The sequence below is a fragment of the Microtus pennsylvanicus genome, chromosome 10 (assembly GCF_037038515.1).
Source record: "Microtus pennsylvanicus isolate mMicPen1 chromosome 10, mMicPen1.hap1, whole genome shotgun sequence".
Taxonomy (NCBI): domain Eukaryota; kingdom Metazoa; phylum Chordata; class Mammalia; order Rodentia; family Cricetidae; genus Microtus; species Microtus pennsylvanicus.
Genome location: NC_134588.1, coordinates 79828551 through 79846232, shown reverse-complemented (window position 1 = coordinate 79846232; position 17682 = coordinate 79828551). Strand labels below are relative to the sequence as shown.

The 17682-nt window shown below is 49.5% G+C and overlaps 1 protein-coding gene across 1 annotated transcript; it reads left to right on the top strand.

The window, feature by feature from the left end:
- The first annotated feature begins 317 nt into the window (after positions 1–317).
- Positions 318–16514, top strand: Gdf10 (growth differentiation factor 10). The gene is made up of 3 exons (XM_075988733.1): positions 318–1190; positions 9332–10260; positions 12078–16514. Exons 1-3 carry the CDS (start codon positions 881–883, stop codon positions 12267–12269), a joined length of 1431 nt encoding a protein of 476 aa, XP_075844848.1. The 5' UTR covers positions 318–880; the 3' UTR covers positions 12270–16514.
- Positions 16515–17682: the final 1168 nt, after the last annotated feature.

The window sequence follows — 17682 nt, the reverse complement described above, 5'->3', positions numbered from 1 at the left end:
AGGGTCGGTTAATCAGATAATTCTAATTCTGTATTTTGATCAAGATCTTGCTTTCCACTGCCCGAGTTAGGTCGGTTGAGCCTTGGAGCCACACACACCCCTTTTGTTGTTAAATCCCAGACCTCCTGTTCCCAAGGCTGCACCTTTGCATTTTGAGCACACACTGGCTCAGAGACAGCTAGGCACACATCCCCTCTGGGGTCCTCATGGGGGAGCTGTCATCTTCCAACCACATAGTCATAGCATGCCTTTGCAGGGGCAACCCCGCAGGCGGCCCCCCCTCCGAAGGCTGCCCAGCCCCCGCGACGCCCGGGCTCAGCTGCAGGCAGCGACACTCCGGAGCCGGCCACGGGGTTGGGTCTCCGGCTCTCGGCGGGAGAGCAGGGAGCGCGCTCGCCCACGCCCACGGCCCTCACACTCGTGATCGCACACCCCGGCGCGCGCACGCCCGCACCCTAGAGCTCAGGCACAGCACACCGGGGCCACAGACTGGTTCTTAGCGGTTGCGAGTGGGGACACAGCCGGATTCCCCTCCGAAGGCGCCCTCGGCCACCCCGCCCCGCCCCGCCCCTCGAACTCGCCAGTCCGGGCGCCACTCCGTGGGTTGCAAAGTTTGCATCGTGAGGCAATCAAGGGAGCGCGCCGGCTGGGCTCGGCTGGGCTCCACGAGGCTCCGGACAGCTGTGACCGCTGGTCCCGCGGCGTGGATGCATTGCGCTCAGCGCTGCCGCCGAGAGCCAATCGCACTACCTCGAGTCGGGTCACAGGAGCTGTCCGGGTCCCACGCGGACCCTCCAACTTTAGACGAGGTGCGCCCCCAACTCTGAGCCTTCCCTGTTTGTCCTCCTGGACTCAAACCCTTCGCCACCATCACTCAGCCATGTCTTCTCGTCCTGCTCGGATCAGTTTGGGGTCCCAGCTGCTGCCTATGGTGCCTCTGCTCCTGCTGCTGCTGCAGGGCGTAGGCTGCGGCCACAGGGGCCCATCATTGTCCTCACTGCCCTTGGCAGCCGACGGTCTGCAGAGGGACAAGGACCCCCAGCAGTCACCTGGGGAAGCAGCAACTGCGCTGGGCCCAGGAGCCCAGGATATGGTCGCTGTCCACATGCTCAGGCTTTATGAAAAGTACAACCGACGGGGCGCTCGACCAGGAGGAGGCAACACGGTCCGAAGTTTCCGTGCCAGGCTGGGTAAGTAGAGGCTACATTGGGACCCAATCCTCCTTATTCATAGAGTCCTCTTATCTATCCTCTCTATTTCTTTACGGCTCTGCTTCCCACCTCTTATCTTGTACTGACTTTTATTTCATCCTTTCACTGACAATCCATTCCGTTCTCTGTACCTGGCTAGAGTTTGCAGTGGAGACCAAAGTGGCATTGGGAGGGAGACCTCCTGCCCCTGGAAACTTCCACAGTTGCTGGACAAAGGTCAGCTTATACAGAAGGCTTTAGGCACAGAGTGGAGACAGACATGGGCTGGAGGACAATCCATGGTGTTAAGTTGTGTTGACACTGCTGTATGAGAGAGGAGCATGGTTGGCGTGTTACAAGGCAGTGCTGGTGCAGGTACCAAACGCTGGACCAAGTGTAGGAAGCATGATTGGGATGACAAGGAAACAATGTGCTCTCTGAAGGGCCTGTGTTTCCATGACTTCAGAAGACAGGTTTTAAGAAAGGTCCAGAAGCACCTTGTCCCTCTCCTGGGCCATGCTCCACGTCTCTACTCTCCACACCAAGAGCAGGGCTTGGCGGATGCTCCCTTCCTCCCCTCTTCTTAGAGAAGGTCACTCTGAGCTCCAGCCCACTGACTTCGGGTTGAGCAGCCCTTGCCAGCCCCGGCCTAAGTGCAGAGGAAGTGCAACCTAGGAAGCAGGTGGTGAGAAGACCCTGGTTGTCATGGTGACTGCTCAGAGTATCAGAATGCTTTCCAGAAAATATGGTCAGGGGTCTCCTGCAGTTGTCTGAGAGGAGACTGTTCCCCAGGAGAGAAATCCTGCACTTAGCAGTCTTCTCTCCCAAGAGCTATAGGAATGAACCGCAGCCAAGTTTGAGGTGGAACAATGTAGATTTAGAGCATGTGTCCTACCTGATGCTCACTGGCTTCAGGGCCCTGACATTGTGCCTTCAGATTCAGACATAAGTCGGGTGAGGGATGGACTCTCACAAAGAGGCACATCCTCCATCATGCTAACCAGGACAGTGTCCCTCTGGCTTCCCCCGTACCTTTTATTCAATACCCGGAGTTCATTTCTGGAGAAAAATTATTAAGTCACTTAAGAAGCATTTGGCCCAATTGAGTTAATTCCCTGAAACAGTGTGGACTTGTTTGTAGTCTATAAAATGGGTAGTGTGTGGTAGTATCTCCCCTCGTGGTTGAAGCTAGATGGCATGAAGTAAGAACATCAGTTCTGAGCCCTTGGCCGGACTGGGTGGTGTTGCACGTTGTAACTCCGGGAACAAAAAGCACTGTGATGAGCACTTTGTGCACATCTAGGCTTGAACTTGACCTTTGTTGCCCTTTTTGTCCTTGAAGTCTTGAAGTGGAGGGATAAAGGTCGCCAAGGTCACCACTGCAATAAGAAGCGGGCATGCCCACTGGTTACAAGCACCTGCGGCAGCCCATTCAATAAGGGGTGCAGTTCTGTCTGTTTTCACCAATCAGAGGAAATACTTCCTAGTACAAATAGCGGCGGACATTTTAACCCCGACAGATGGCCGGGAAACTACACCTTAAATCCAGCACCCCCATTTTGCAGAGAAGGACAGAAGACCAGGACAAGGGAGGAAGTTATTGTACCTGTCAGACAGTAATAGCTGTTCTCACTGCCATGTACCATCACAGTCTCTCCATCAGAATGAAGCCCAGAGTCTGGGAACAGAGCATCAGGGTGTAACAGACCAACATGTTAAAGAAATCAGAGCTCTAGTCTAGTCCTGAAGGGTCTGAAAATACCTCTTATTTGGATTCCTTATACAAACTAAAGAGTGAACTACAGAAGTTCCAGCTAAAGAAGTTCCAGCTTTCCAGGCCACTGGCTGTGCGCCACGGCACATATCACTTGCCTGTTCTGGGCATCATTTCTTGTGTGCCCACAGAGGGGGTGACCACTGAATAGAAGGTAGATTTGTGCCTGGCACAGAGTCGGAGCCTGTTTCTTGTGCCTTGCCTTGACTCATCTAAATTGTTCCACCCCTAGTCTCAGACGTTCCTGTCTCTTGTCGGAAGGTCCATCTGTGGGGTGTTGTGAGCAGGGCACAGACTCCTTGCCACAGCCTCCCAGGTAAGCACATCCTGCCAGACAGCAAACGCACCCACTCCCAGAAGCTGTTACCGCCGCTTCACCCTCCTCTGCAGCAAGGCCCGGGCTCCGAGCATGCGCTAGCATCCTGATCCCGGTTCTGTGATCCAGCCACAGGACTGCAGTTCTCATGACTAAGAGTTTCTTTCCACTTTTAAACTGTGACTCTGCTCCTGATTAATAACATTTTTTTCAAGGAGCTCAGATATGGCAAGGACTTTGAGCAGTTCTTGGTATGTGCTCGTTTGCAATTTATTAGCTCTTAACTGTGATTCCAGCAGCTTTCCTTGTACCCTTCCACTCCCCTCTCCTGATGTGCAGTTTGTTCCCCCGTGGTCTGCATCTGTGGAGGAAAAGCCTTTGAGTTGGCTCTAAATTCAGGTTAGACCGCCGTTTACCTCCACGCTCCCAACGAGTGATTTGTGTTTAATTCCAAGCTGGACCCCTACCAATGTGATACCGAGCTAGTTTTCTTCCTCTCCCAGACATACCCAGCTGTCAAAACTGCCAAGTCAAGCTGATTTCATTCTCGGCTGAAGTATCCCAATTCTGTTACTGTAGAGAATTGCCAGAAGTCGAGTAGCTCATGGAGGAAAAAGATCTTTACCTAGCTCGCGTTCTGAGACTGGAAGGCTAACCATCATGGTAGTGGCTCTGGTGGAAAACCCTGGGGTTACATCATAGTGTCACGGATCTGTTGTGGCTGGAAAACTTGTGAGAAGGACTGGTCATGAGGCAAGACAGAGCAGCAGAAAGCAGGAAGAACAGGTAGCCTTTAGCCAGGTGTAACAGCCCCTCTCTTGGGAACTAAGTGAATTCTAAAGGGAGACATATCTCAAGTGAGTAACGTTTACCCATTAGGTGCCACCCCTTAAAGGTTTCAGTACCTTTAACTATTGCTACCCTGGAAACTGAATGCCCTGCATTTGCAGAATCCAAAACATAGCATCCACTTTTCCTAAGCATTTCACTTGGAAGATATAAAGATGCTCAGAGTAATGGTCTTGCCCAAAATAGCTCAGGACCTGGGGAGGACCCAAAGGCTAGTGTAGTGGAATGGGGGTGTTAGTGTAACAGCAGCTGGGGTGCTCTGCGGGATCCCTAAGGCTAGCACTGACAGGGAAGGGCCAGTGAGGTCTTCACAGACAGAAAGACCCTAGTGTGTTGATGGGCAGGTTGAATGCAGAGGGGAGACAGTCCATTGTGTGTTGGGGCTGTTGGGCATTTGGTTAGGAGAAAACTGTGGAGGCAAATAAGTAGAATGCAACCAATCCCTGAGGACCTTGATTTTAACTGCTGACAATGGAACAATACACGGTGTGTACACCGGAGAGGGGGGAGATAGAGAGGAAGGGAAGGGGTGGGGAAAAAAAGAGAGAAGACAGGCTGTTTTTAAACACAGTAACAAATGATAAGTTATTCTTACCACACATCCCGATACAACCAGCGTTAAAGTAATATTTTGTGGACTCAGTTCAGCCCTGCACTAACAATGCACATGTGTCTACAGACCATGCACATAGCCACTAACCTAATGGGGCTGCGTTTTCTGCATGCATGTATTCCCATCTGCAGCTCTCCTTGAGGTCTCTGCAGTTCTTCCCCTGGAAAAGACCTCGTCCTATGGGTTTTGCTGAGGTTCTTTTCATAGCGGGGACATTAATCTTCATATTCTATAGGTGACGCTTTTGGAGCTTGCATGGGACATCAAGGATTGACAATTCTAGGATAGCTGTTATAGTCGAGACCAGGCGAGAAGGAAGCCACGCTGAGGCAGATGCAGCATCTAAAAAGCCTACAGTGACTGAGGTTGGTGTGAAGCCAGAAGGGGGCAGGAAAGAGAATTTTCTGCCAGTGTTGGAAGGGTTGGATGACTAGTTCAGCCTCCTACTCAGAAAGACCCATGAAACAGATGCTCAGCGCAGGCCCGGCCCCCTTCTCCTCTGCCGCTAAGGGGCTGGCTCTCTGCTTCCTATCTCCAGCTCGCATAGAAGTTTGCATCGTCACCATGGCATGCCTGCTCTGCTGTCCCTGGTGACTGTTCCAGGGACAATGAGGAAAGGGTGGCTGGAATCCTGTTCGTATGGGACAGAGCCCTCTGTGTGAGTTGCTACTCTTAGGCTGAGACCATCAGAGTACTGTCCCATTCCCACCGTCACCAGGGTGAAGCTGAGTGTTCTGCTAAGAGGTTGCAACTCCGAGAATCCCAAAGATCCACAGATATTATATTGTTTACGTAAAAGCAATCCTTTTTTCTGGGAAATACAGAAATCAAAATTACCTATTTTTTTCTTACAGCGGGTGATATTTGTTTATACACTCTTGGACACACCATGACAATAGAGCACACGGGAGAGCAAAGGGCATGTGTTTCAGGTGAGATCCACCTGGGGTCACACCTTATATCTGCCTCTTGGCTGCTATAAGACATCAGGCTAGTTACCTGCTCTTTCCAGCATGCCAAGAACTCCCCTTCCAGAGCCTGCTCTGGCCCCACCCCTTCCTGTCTTCTCAGGGTGCGGGGTCTGCAGCAGGAACCCATCATTCCTACCTACTTCTGAGCAGCAGCAGCCACCGGGTCTTGTGCTAGTATCCAGAGTTACAGCATGAACTACAGCCAGCAAAGCCTCTTGGGGGGTGTGTTCTGGAGGGATATGCAATAATAAATACACGTCAGGATATTATGAGTGACGAGAAGACAAAGTCAGGGTGAAGAATGTGAGTGGCTCTTCAGCCGCAAAGCCAAAAGGGGACACCGTATGAGGTAGAGATCCGGAAGAGGCCTAGGTGACCAGGAAGCCATGGAGGCAGAAGAAGGACCATGCCTGTCATGTACCTCTCATCAGAAGGCCAGGAGAATGGGACCTGGGGTGGGGAGGACAGCTGTAGCTGGGGAGGATGGCAGGACGTTCAAGTAGGACCCAAGTAAAGAACGGAGTATTTAGGTGTCAAGGGCCTGAATGGGAGCCGTATGCAATTTAAATGTCCCCATAATATGGTACCTTGTTTAGAGTGCTTTGCAAAGCTGTAATGTGGTCGGCCCCAAGGGTAACTGTGATCATTATTATTCTGTGTTCCCAAGAGGCCTTCAAGCGCCTTCACCTGCCTTTGCCAGGACTCCAAGCAGCCCGTCACTTAGCAAGCACAGACCTTTTGCAAATGTTTATTGGGAAACTGAATGGATAACTGAAGGACAAGGGGAGGGAAGCCGTCTTCTCATTGGCCGCGAGAGAGGAGCCACAGTGCTCTAGTGTGGTATACAGGACAGAGGGACTTTGCTTGTTTTCTTCTCGGTGCCCTGTGCCCCACTTAACTGGAAACATCAGAGGTACCTCCACTCTCAGTCACAGCCTGGAGCTTCTCTATTGCATGCATGGGCCACCCCCCAACTCTGGGCTTGAGGGTGACCCATCTGGACCTCAGCATCTCCTGCCAGGAAGCATCTTTTTGAGAAAGTTGTCCAGTGAGCGGTGAGCTCCCTCTACCTAGATGCATTCAATTCAAGTGTAGTCAAATCTTTCCTTTTCACCTGGCCTCTGGAGGCTCCTCCCACTCTGGACCAATGAGCAGCATAATTGATTAAGAAATACCTGAACTAGATAACAGATAAACAAAAGCTGCCAAGTCAGATGTTATAGAGACTAAGTCGTGTGTGAACACGTTTGAGTTTGCATAGGAAACCCTTGCTCTGCCATCCTTGACCCTTTACATAAAAATGGCAGGGAAGTACCTTTGCGGGCAGCCCCTGTGCCAAGCATATGGCATGTGCCATTTCTTTAGTCCTGCAAGGATCCCACAGGCTGAGGGTTCTAGTCTTCCTAGGAGACTAATGAAAGAATAAGGTTTAGAGTATGATGCTCACCTCTAAGGCCGAGAGCTTGTCTTCTAGGGTGTTTCCAGCGTAGAGGTGTATGCTGCATAGCGAGCTTCCCTCTACACGGATCAGTGGGTGGGAGGCAGAAGGTGGCACAGGCTATCCCCTCGATGTCTACATGTGTGCTCTAAGGATCCCCAGGCTGCGGCCAAGAGCAGGGACACCTCCCTGCAGCTTCCAGCTATGAAGTTCTGCACGTTCACACACCTCCCCTGAGCTGAGTGAGTCTCCAGCTTCCCCCATAGTCTTAACTCCAAGACGTGCCAGTTAGGATATGGGCCTCCGAGTCATGACACTCAAAGCCACAGAGTTCTGGGAGGCCAGGTTTTAAGTCCTCAGGACCCAGCATCACTTCACATATGGGGCACGTGCCAACTGCATAGGGACCAGGTAAGGAACATCTCCAGTCTCTCCTCAGCCTACTGTAGGTGTTTCTCCACTTCTTTATACTTTGTGGGGTCCATTAAGGGAGCTTGAATATTCTCGATAGAGTTATGATTCCTTCCCAATAGAAACAAAATACTGAGCCAGTGGGTGGGTTTTTGAGAATTTTTTTAAAAATTGTTATTACTTTCGGTTTATGTGTGAATGTATATGTACATACTCAAGAAAACCAGAGAGTGGCATCAAATCCTCTGGAAGTTAAGTTACAGAGAGCTGTGAGCTATTGTGTAGGTACTGGGAATCGAACCTGGGTCCTCTACAGAAGTGGCATGTGCACTTAACTACTGAGCACCTTTCCATCCTCTGGATACAGGTGTCATATAGACTGACCTGTCTCTTGAAGAGCGTAATCTCCCCCTCCCTGGTACACACCCCCTGGGCTTATGAGCTCTGAGTCTTTCCCTGATGTATTAAGCAGACAGGCCCTTCCACTGGAGAAGGAGGAGGAGGAGATGGGGGAGGGGGAGGAGGAGGAAGAAGAAGAAGAGGAGGAAGTCCACCCAGCCACTTTGGTCTCCTTCTAGTCTGTGTATCCCAAGACTTCTTCTCCTTGTGAATCCTAGACCTCCTTCTTGTAGAGAGTTTGCATTGCTGCCAGGACTGGAGTTGCAGGTGGCCCTGGGCTTCCGGTTACTCCTGGAAAGCAGAAGTTTACTATACACACACACACACACACACACACACACACGACTGCTAAATGTGCCTCGCCCTCCTGTGCGTGGGTCTCCAGACGGCAGTGTGAACCTTGGAGTGGAGGTACCTACTGAAATCTCCATATTGCTATCTTGTTGAAAGAACAGTTTTTGTTTGTTTTGTTCAAGATAAGATCTCTCTGTGTAGCTCTGGATATCCCAGAACTCTGGATATTACTTTGTAGCCTGGAACTCACTCTGTAGCCTCAAACTCAGAGAGATCCTCCTACTTCTACCTCCCAAGTGCTGGGATTCAAGTCATACACCACTATGCCCGGGTGTGTGTGTGTGTGTGTGTGTGTTTGTGTGTGTGTGTGTGTATGTGTGTATATATACAAGTGTATGTATATGTGTGTGTATATATATGTATATATATACAAGTCCTAGGACAAAACCCAACAAGTGTGGCCTTAATTCTAGATTATCTTAGAAGGTCCTAAGGCTGCAGCGAAAAATAATGAAGATCTCCTTATTTCACCTCATCTGGAAGAGCTATCACATTTAACAGAAGTTACCTTTAAAAACTGCATAGTACAGAGTGCTGGGCAAATACTGGACCAGCTGCCTTGAGGCAGGTCTTGGATCTAACCCAAACCATCACAAACTCTTCATGAAGGTGTCAGTGACACGCCTTTGTTCGTTGAAAGCCAATGGGAGGCGAGGAGGGAACTTCAGGAGCTTTAGTGTCTTATAGACTTGATCATTGCCCTCTCTATTCCTCCCTCCCCTCTTTTTCTCTCTCTACCTCCCGCTCCCAACCCCCCCCCCCTGCTTCCTGGTTTTATCTTCGTTTCTCTCAGTGAAAGGGTGACAATTCCTTACCTTTGGATCTCAACTGTACAAGTTTAGTGAGGATAATAAAGGAAGCTCTCAGGCCTGCAGTGTAAGGCCTGCAGGAGCTGAGGGAAGAGAAAGGAGTCTGGCTTGGAAGTACTGGGTCAGTGGGAATTGTACCACTTCCCCAAGAATAGGATGCTCTTCAATAGAAAATCTAACAGGCTGTGGTCTGTCTTTCTCTTGCAGAAGTGGTCAACCAGAAGCCTGTGTATTTCTTTAATTTGACATCCATGCAAGACTCAGAAATGATCCTCACAGCGACCTTCCACTTCTACTCAGAACCCCCACGGTGGCCCCGGGCACGTGAGGCATTATGCAAGCCGCGAGCCAAGAATGCATCTTGCCGCCTCCTGACCCCAGGTCCACCAGCACGCTTTCACCTAATCTTCCGCAGCCTCTCACAGAACACGGCCACGCAGGGGCTGCTCCGCGGGGCCATGGTTCTGGCACCTCCGCCACGTGGTCTGTGGCAGGCCAAGGATATCTCATCGATGGTCAAAGCTGCCCGAAGAGATGGAGAGCTGCTCCTCTCTGCCCAGTTGGATTCTGGGGAGAAGGACCCCGGGATACCCAGACCCAGTCCCCATATGCCCTATATCCTTGTGTATGCCAATGACCTGGCCATCTCAGAGCCCAACAGTGTGGCAGTGACTCTGCAGAGATACGACCCCTTTCCAGCTGGAGACCTGGAACCTCGCACTGCCCCCAACAGCTCAGCGGACCCCCGCGTGCGCCGGGCAGCTCAGGTCTCTGGACCCCTGCAGGACAATGAACTGCCAGGATTGGACGAGAGACCAGCACCTGCCCTGCATGCCCACCACTACCACAAGCATGACTTCTGGCCCAGCCCCTTCCGGGCACTCAAACCCCGCACTGGGCGCAAAGACCGCAAGAAGAAGGACCAGGATACGTTCACCACCTCCTCACAGGTGCTGGACTTTGACGAGAAGACGATGCAGAAAGCCAGGAGGAGGCAGTGGGATGAGCCACGGGTCTGTTCCAGAAGGTACCTGAAGGTGGACTTTGCAGACATCGGGTGGAATGAATGGATCATCTCGCCGAAATCCTTCGACGCCTACTACTGTGCTGGGGCCTGTGAGTTCCCCATGCCCAAGGTACCACTCTGTGTTCTGATCTTGTCTCATACTAACTTGGCTCTGCCCTGTTGGCCATCTTTCTGTTTGCCCGACCTGTTTCATTATTTGCTAAATGGAGATGATATATCTCCTGTTTGCAGAGGCAGACACTGCCTGTTAGGGTTGATTTGATTTGGAGGTGCTTTTTTTTAAGTGTTGACTTTGTTTTGTTGTTGTTGTTGTTTGTTTGTTTGTTTCCTGAGACAGTCTCTCTGAACGTCTCTCAGGCTGGCTTCAGTCCTCCTGGTTAGCCTCCCATCTTCTGGGACTAGAGACATATGTCACACACTAATACCTTGCTTTGAACTGGAATCTTTAAAGCAAGGCATTGCTTCCTAGATGCAAGGAAAAGGGCATTCCCAGAGAGCAGACATCCTCAGAGATTGAGTCAGTGCTGCCTCCCTGTGGACAAGTCAGGTACCCAACGTTCCCTCCTGACCAAGGCTCTCCTACCTGTTCTAGTCTGAACCAGGAGCACTGATGCTGGTGATCGGGCTGCTCTGGGTGTCAGTGGCTCTCCCAGTGGGCTCCCCTACTGCTTTGGGTGTCAGTGGTTCCGCTGGTTTGTCCCATCCAACAGCCAAGCCAACCTTCCCAGTGCACAGAAGTCTGAAAGACACACAGTCCTGGACTGTTTCACCTCCCTGGCACTGAATTTTCACATTCCCCCAGGCTGGGTTAACTCCATCCGTCATCCTACGGCCTGCGCGGTGGTAGGCTGCCCACGTCACCCCTCAGTACCCACTGCAGTTTCCCCTGCTTCGTTAACTCTGCAGACTCCTCTGTGGTCTATCTTCCAAGAAAGAAAGTCGGTGTGCAAATTCAATCTGAACCTCGATAAACAGACCAAGTGGGAAATCCCAGGCCCAGATGTGGGCCATGTAATCTGTCTGGAATTAAGGGCCTTCTCCTCAGATCCGTGCACATACAAGAGAGGATGGGAGACAGCTGGTGAAGAGAGGTGCTCTGCTAAAGGGCTTCACATGGGCCCAGGACAGATGTGGCCTCACAGCTACTGAGTTTTCAGGCTGGCTTGCTGCCTCCCCACTTTCAGAACTGACTGAACCCCACACGTGTAGTTGGTCTTGCCCTTCTCTTGATGCCTCCTCTCTATGCACCAAACACACACACACACACACACACGGCTTCTTGTTAGCCACAGCTCTCATCAGCCAGTCAAGAACTGAAGCCTATTACCTGGCCGGCTGTGTTCATCTTTTCAGAAGTGGCCCCAGTTTCCAAGCCAGGCCAGGCCACTTCCTGAGGCATCTCGACCATGCGTGTTAATCATTTGACTATCTGGTAGTCATTTGGTATCTGTTTCAGTAAAATGAAGGTCACACTGTCCATATAAATTAATAAGGTGTCAAGATGCGACAATGCCCTAGTGCTGATGTCACCCCAAGTCCAGCACGTATTGCAATGCCTGTCTGCAGCCCTTGCTGCACTAAGTGCATCATTTTAGTTTCGGCCACAGTTGCTCTGGGCCTGTGGCTGCTGGCTGAAGCATGGTTCTAGGCCTGCGAACCTTCCTTCCAGCTCAGCTCGAGGTACTCCTAAGAAGTGACATGCAGGTGCCCCCAAGTGGTCAGTTTCAAGCAGCAGATGTGACACCCCTTTAAGAGTAGAAAAAGTGGGCACCTAAGGGCACCAGGACTGAGGCTGTGGCTGATTTCAGAGGAAGCATGTATCTGGCTCTGGGCAGAAGCCTTTTCTTCCAGGCCACCCGTTGCATGGCCTTATTCGAGAAACTGTGGTAAGCCCTTTTCTCTGAGCTGTCTTTTCTCATCTTGCAGATTGTCCGCCCATCCAATCATGCCACCATCCAGAGCATTGTCAGAGCTGTGGGGATTGTCCCTGGCATCCCAGAGCCATGCTGTGTTCCAGACAAGATGAACTCCCTCGGAGTCCTTTTCCTGGATGAGAACCGGAATGTGGTTCTGAAGGTGTACCCCAATATGTCTGTAGAGACCTGTGCCTGTCGGTAAGACAGCTTCAAGGTGGAAGACAGTCTGGCATCATCCCAGCCCTGCAGAGTGGCATTCCTGGAGACAGGACTTGACTCGGGGCAGCTGCAGGTGCTAGAAAGAGCTTGTAGGCAACCCTGCTGGGACCTAGAAAGATCTGTACACAGTGCCATTGTTCTTCAGTTTTCCCTTAGCTCTGTAAAGACTCTGAGTTCCTGGAAGGAGCCTGGAATCAACTATGGTCTGAAGCTTGCCCATCAGCCCTACCCACATTTTCCAAGGCCTGGACATAGCATGTGATGTGTCCACAATGTCGACTCTGCATTCATCATCTCATAACCCGAAAAGAATATGCAAATCATGGGGCACTCACCCCTACAGCAGGTCAAGTCCTCATTCTACAACCCTCAGGCTACATACTAGAAACAGAGCCTAAATCTTGGCATGAACGTGTGTTTTCTCTTACGTTTTCACTTTTATACATGCAATATGCACATGCAATCAAGATCGATCTCTTCCTTTAATATATGTATTCTTTATTTTAAAACTAAAAGGAGAGAGTTGGCTCCCCCCACAGAGGTAATAGTACAGGTTAGCTATGGGCTGTTTGAACATGCATACGGAAATAACATATACAGTAATATGTTGGAGTACTAAAAAATAACCAAGATTTTATATTTTTGTAAATTATACTTTGTATACTGTAGATTGTGAGTGTTCTGTGTTTTTATGGAAAGCTAATAAATTAAAGGTACAGTGATATCTGGAAAAACTGAATGTCTCCCATTCCAAAATAGCAATTGTTCCCTTATCCGTTCTGTAAATCCCTACCGTGCCTTAACATCAAAATGGGTCAGGGTTCCAAGATGGTAGAGTCACCTTCCTAGAGTTTCCTCACATCCCTAGCCCTGTGATTGGTGGATGTCTGTGGCAGCGTTTGTCTTGAGTGACAAGAACAGGTCTTTTAGTGGAAGCAATAAAAACAGGAGAATTGACATAAGCAGTTAGGAAATATCTCAGGAGCTCCAGTTCAAGAGGGGCTGGGAGGGCTAAATAATCTCCTTTACATGTTTGCAAAATACAAGGCTGTCTCCCAACAGCCCTCTCACAAACAGCCACCCCAAATGACACCCCAAATAACTCGAGTATTGGCATGGTCTTTGCCTTCCTTGCAGTGGTAATTACTGAAGCCCTGAGCTGAACATGTTTTAAAGGAGAATACTGGTCCAATCTGAGACAGATGCACCACAATACCATCAGCCAAGTCCTGAGCGATAACGTTGGTCAGAGCCTCAACAAAAGGACTGTAAATCTGCTAAAGCTAAGAGGGGGGTTAGCTGAGAAGCAGCTGGGTTGTGCGTGATGTTTAGTACGCTTTAAGGTAGTGTTCTAGGAAACACAGGTAAGATGGGGAATTGTGCACGCCACCCCCACACAACCACCACATCCCTCTGGGTCTGTGAGGTGCTCTGTTGTCTGCATAGCCCTTCAGTGAGCAGAGCCCTGGAGAAGGGGAGTTGGCAGTGAAGCAGCTTCAATTCCAAGCTGCTCCAGAGTGAACCACTAACTCTACTCAGGTGGCCCCAGTAAGAAAGAGCTGGTCTTGGCTGGAGGAGAACATTGCAGTTACCACCTACATTGGAGCATGTGACCATGGTGTGTCAAGGAGGTTAAAAGGCAACCTGTCTGAGAGACCAGAAGGAAACCAGTTCACAAGCTCCAACTGTGGGCTGTGCACCACAGCACTGAAATGAGAGCTCAACTTAGTCTATGCTACTTTACCAACACCTAAAAATAGATAGAAATGGAGACTGAATTTAGGTTTCCTGGCCACCCAGACCCAAATAATCACACAGAGACTATATTAATTACAACACTGCTTGGCCAGTGGCTTAGGCTTATTCCTGGGTAGCTCTTACCTCTTACATTAACCCATTTCTAATATATTTTACCATGAGGCTTGTAGTTTGTTACCTCTTACTTCTTGGGAGCCTACATGGCGTCCACCTGACTCCTTCAGTTTATTTTTCCTGCCTAAACAGTTGTCCTGCCACAGGTCAAAGCAGCTTCCCTATTAATCAATGGCAATAAAACATATTCACAGCATGCAGTGGGGAATCCCACATCAAACTAAGCTTTCTCAGATGATGATGCTTCTCCAGGTTCTGTTCTTCTCCATTCTACTCCCCAAAGCTGGTGATGCTCACTGGAGCTTGGGTCTCCTTCCATGCCTCTGGCAATTGTCACTTAAGCCCCATCCAATCCTAGGCTCCCTCCTCTAATCTCTTCCAGTGCTCTTGATTGTATGAGTTGGGAGTGAAAAGGTGTGAGTAGCTCTGTTTATGTATTCAAATATTTAACATTTTTTAAGTGTCAAATATCATGATAAACCATACAGCTGCCCCCCCCCATAGGCAGAGACTGCTTGTACGTTTCTTGGCCACCCATATACTAAATAATTACACAGAAATTATATTAATTACAACACTGCTTGGCTAATAGCTTAGTCTTCTTATTAACTAACTCTTACACCTTGAATTAACCCATTTCTATTCATCTGTGTACCACCACAAGGCTCATGGTTTACGGATAAGGTCTCCTTCAGCAGTTATATGGAATCTCTCTGACTCCACCTTCTTTTCTCCTCTATCTGCTTGGAATTCCCACCTTACTCTATTCTGCCCTGCTGTAGGCCAAAGCAGCTTTATTGATTATCCAATAAAAGCAACACATATACAGAAGGACTTTTCCACACCATCTCTGTGGACTCCAAATCCTTAGATTCAATCGCCCTGGGATTGAAAACATTTTAAAAAAAAAAACCTGCATCTATATTGTGTATGTAGAAATTTTAACTCTAAAGAGTGCACCATAACAACATGGTGTAGTCTTATTTTAAAATGTTTGTTGACTTTCAATGGACACATAGAAGTTGCACACATCTGTAAGGTGCAACATAGCATTCTAATTCATATGAACAATATAGTGATTAGATCAGAGAAATTGCCTTATCGACAGGAGCATGCGTTATTTCATTTCTGCATTTCTTTGTAGTTGTTTTAAGCTTTTTAAAAGATTTATTTTCACTTACGCATGCATGCACAGGTGTGTGTGTGTGTGCATGAGTGTGTGTGTGCATGTGTGAACCATGCAGGTGCCCATAAAGATCAGAAGAGAGCATCAGATGCCCTGGAACTGGAATTATAGGAAATTGTGAGCTGTCTGACATGGGTGATAGGAACTGAATTTCAGTTCCTCTGAAGGAGCAGCAGTGTTTTTATCTGCCAAGCCATCTCTCCAGGACATTTTATAAATGGAATTGAAGCATCCTCAGACTTTGGTATGTGTAGGGGAACTCAGGGACTCACCACCCACTAAGTCTGTGGGACAGCTGTTTCTTCTTGTTTCATTTTGTAGAAGACTCACACCATTCTCCTATTTTGTCAAAACTTCTGTGCTTAGAGCAAATGTTTAGCAACACATATACCCACCTGTGCATATGTTCATGTGCGCACACGCGCGCACACACACACACACACACACACACATGCACACACACACACACACACTGGGGAGGGTGGATAGCACATGAGCCCCATCAAATAAAGCCAAATCTAGTGTTCAGATTGAACATGCATCAGAACCACCTGTTAGGATCACACAGCTTTCTGCTCTGTTCTGAGCCTTTGCGTTTCTAACAACCTCCCAGGTGTTAGGGTGGCTGGTCAGTGGATCAGACTTTCTGACTGGGCACTGTCACAGGCCAAGGCCAGGAGCATTCAATGAATCTGTGCTTATCATGGGCCAACTGGAAACAGGTTCTCAGGGAAGCTCTGCCCAGATCTGGTAAGCAATCCATCCTGGCTCTGTCTGCCTCCAGCCACTCTCTGCAGCTTCCACAGGGATGGATGTTTGTTCCTCTGGACAACTGTAGGAAGCCAGGCATGGTGGTGCACGCCTTTAACCCCAGCACTTGGAGGGCAGAGATAGGTGGATCTCTGTGAGTTCGAGACCAACCTGGTCTTCAAAGTGAGTTCCAGGACAACTGGGGCTATACAGAGAGACCCTGTCTTGAAAAAACAAAAGCAAAGAATTGCAGGGAAGAGAGTGTGTGTTCTAGGACAGAAGGGGTGTCTGATATCCTAGAACGACCATGGTATGGAAACTCACGTGAACCCATTCTCACCTCCATAAATGACAGATGAGACCCAAGTTCCCACCTTGGGAGAACAGGCTTCAGTGACACCTGAAATAAATGGATGAACCAAATACGCCTCTTGTGTTCCCTCAGCTACGCCTCTCCCACAGCACAGCAGCTGCCTGAGACGACGTGGTGACAGTCGGAAGCTTTCTTAATCCCGAAGCATTCCAGGCCACCAGAGTTTGGCAGGGACTCATAGTACATGTCTGAGTCTGTAACTCTGGGTGTTGCTGGGTTGTGGAGCTGTAAAGGATTTTTATCTTTCACGTTTGGCCTGTCCCAGGTTTTCTTTACCATATGCTGCTATCATTAGGGGGGTGAAATTTTGTCTAGTTTTTAAAAAGTTGGGTAGCAGCCTTTTGCACTGTCAAGAGCTCCTACTGTTCACCGGGAGACCCTTGAGCTCAGCCTCTGAGTATAGATGGGACCTGTTGACCCCAGAGGCTATGGCACGTGGTGAGACTGTCCAGATGGTCCTCTAGCTCCTCCTGGCCCACTGGCATTGACATTTCATCTCCATCTCCTGGACCTGGCAGTTGTTCCAGTCCTCTTCTTCCAGCCCATCTTACACGGAATCGGTACCCAGCACACTTCCTTATCCATCCCCAAGACAGTGTCTCCTCAACTGTGTCTTTTCCTTCTCCCCTGAATGTGTCCCTAAAGGGTAGATACAAGTTCTGTCTGCCAGTTCACCCTCCCACACTGAGTCCTCTGACCACAGCCTGCCATGGTTCATCCTGCAAGCTCTGAACTTCCTTGACCTTCTGTACCCTCTCCCCAGGAGCCCCATTAACACAGAACATCATACCCTATCTTCTCTGTAGTAGGCCAGTGCTCATTGCAAATATTTTTAGCTGTGCTCTTTCTTTGCTTTTATTAAGTGGCTTGTGGTGGAAATAGACGGAAGCTAAGCACGGGGACACAGATCTTAATACACAGGGTTCTTGGGCTGTCACAAGCAGCCTTCACAGGCTAGAAGCCATCTCTGGGCATGGGATCTGTCTCAGAACCGCCTAACTGCTCCTGTGTACCCCAACTGCTGTGTGGGTCTCCTGACTGATAGGTACGATCCAGATGGCCTCCCCACTAACATGAATCAAGACACCCCCTGAGCACATATGCACACACACACACACAGAGAGAGAGAGAGAGAGACATACACACACCTACATAGGTACACTTGCACACGCCAGCACCACACAGACCAGGGACAGGGCTGGAGCTCAGTGTCTC

What these genes read in the sequence shown, in the direction of transcription:
- Gdf10 (XM_075988733.1), top strand. Translation starts at nt 881, where the DNA reads ATGTCTTCTCGTCCTGCTCGGATCAGTTTGGGGTCCCAGCTGCTGCCT. An exon ending in AAGTTTCCGTGCCAGGCTGG is followed by an intron (nt 1,191 to 9,331) that starts GTAAGTAGAGGC and finishes TTTCTCTTGCAG; the next exon opens with AAGTGGTCAACCAGAAGCCT. An exon ending in GTGAGTTCCCCATGCCCAAG is followed by an intron (nt 10,261 to 12,077) that starts GTACCACTCTGT and finishes CTCATCTTGCAG; the next exon opens with ATTGTCCGCCCATCCAATCA.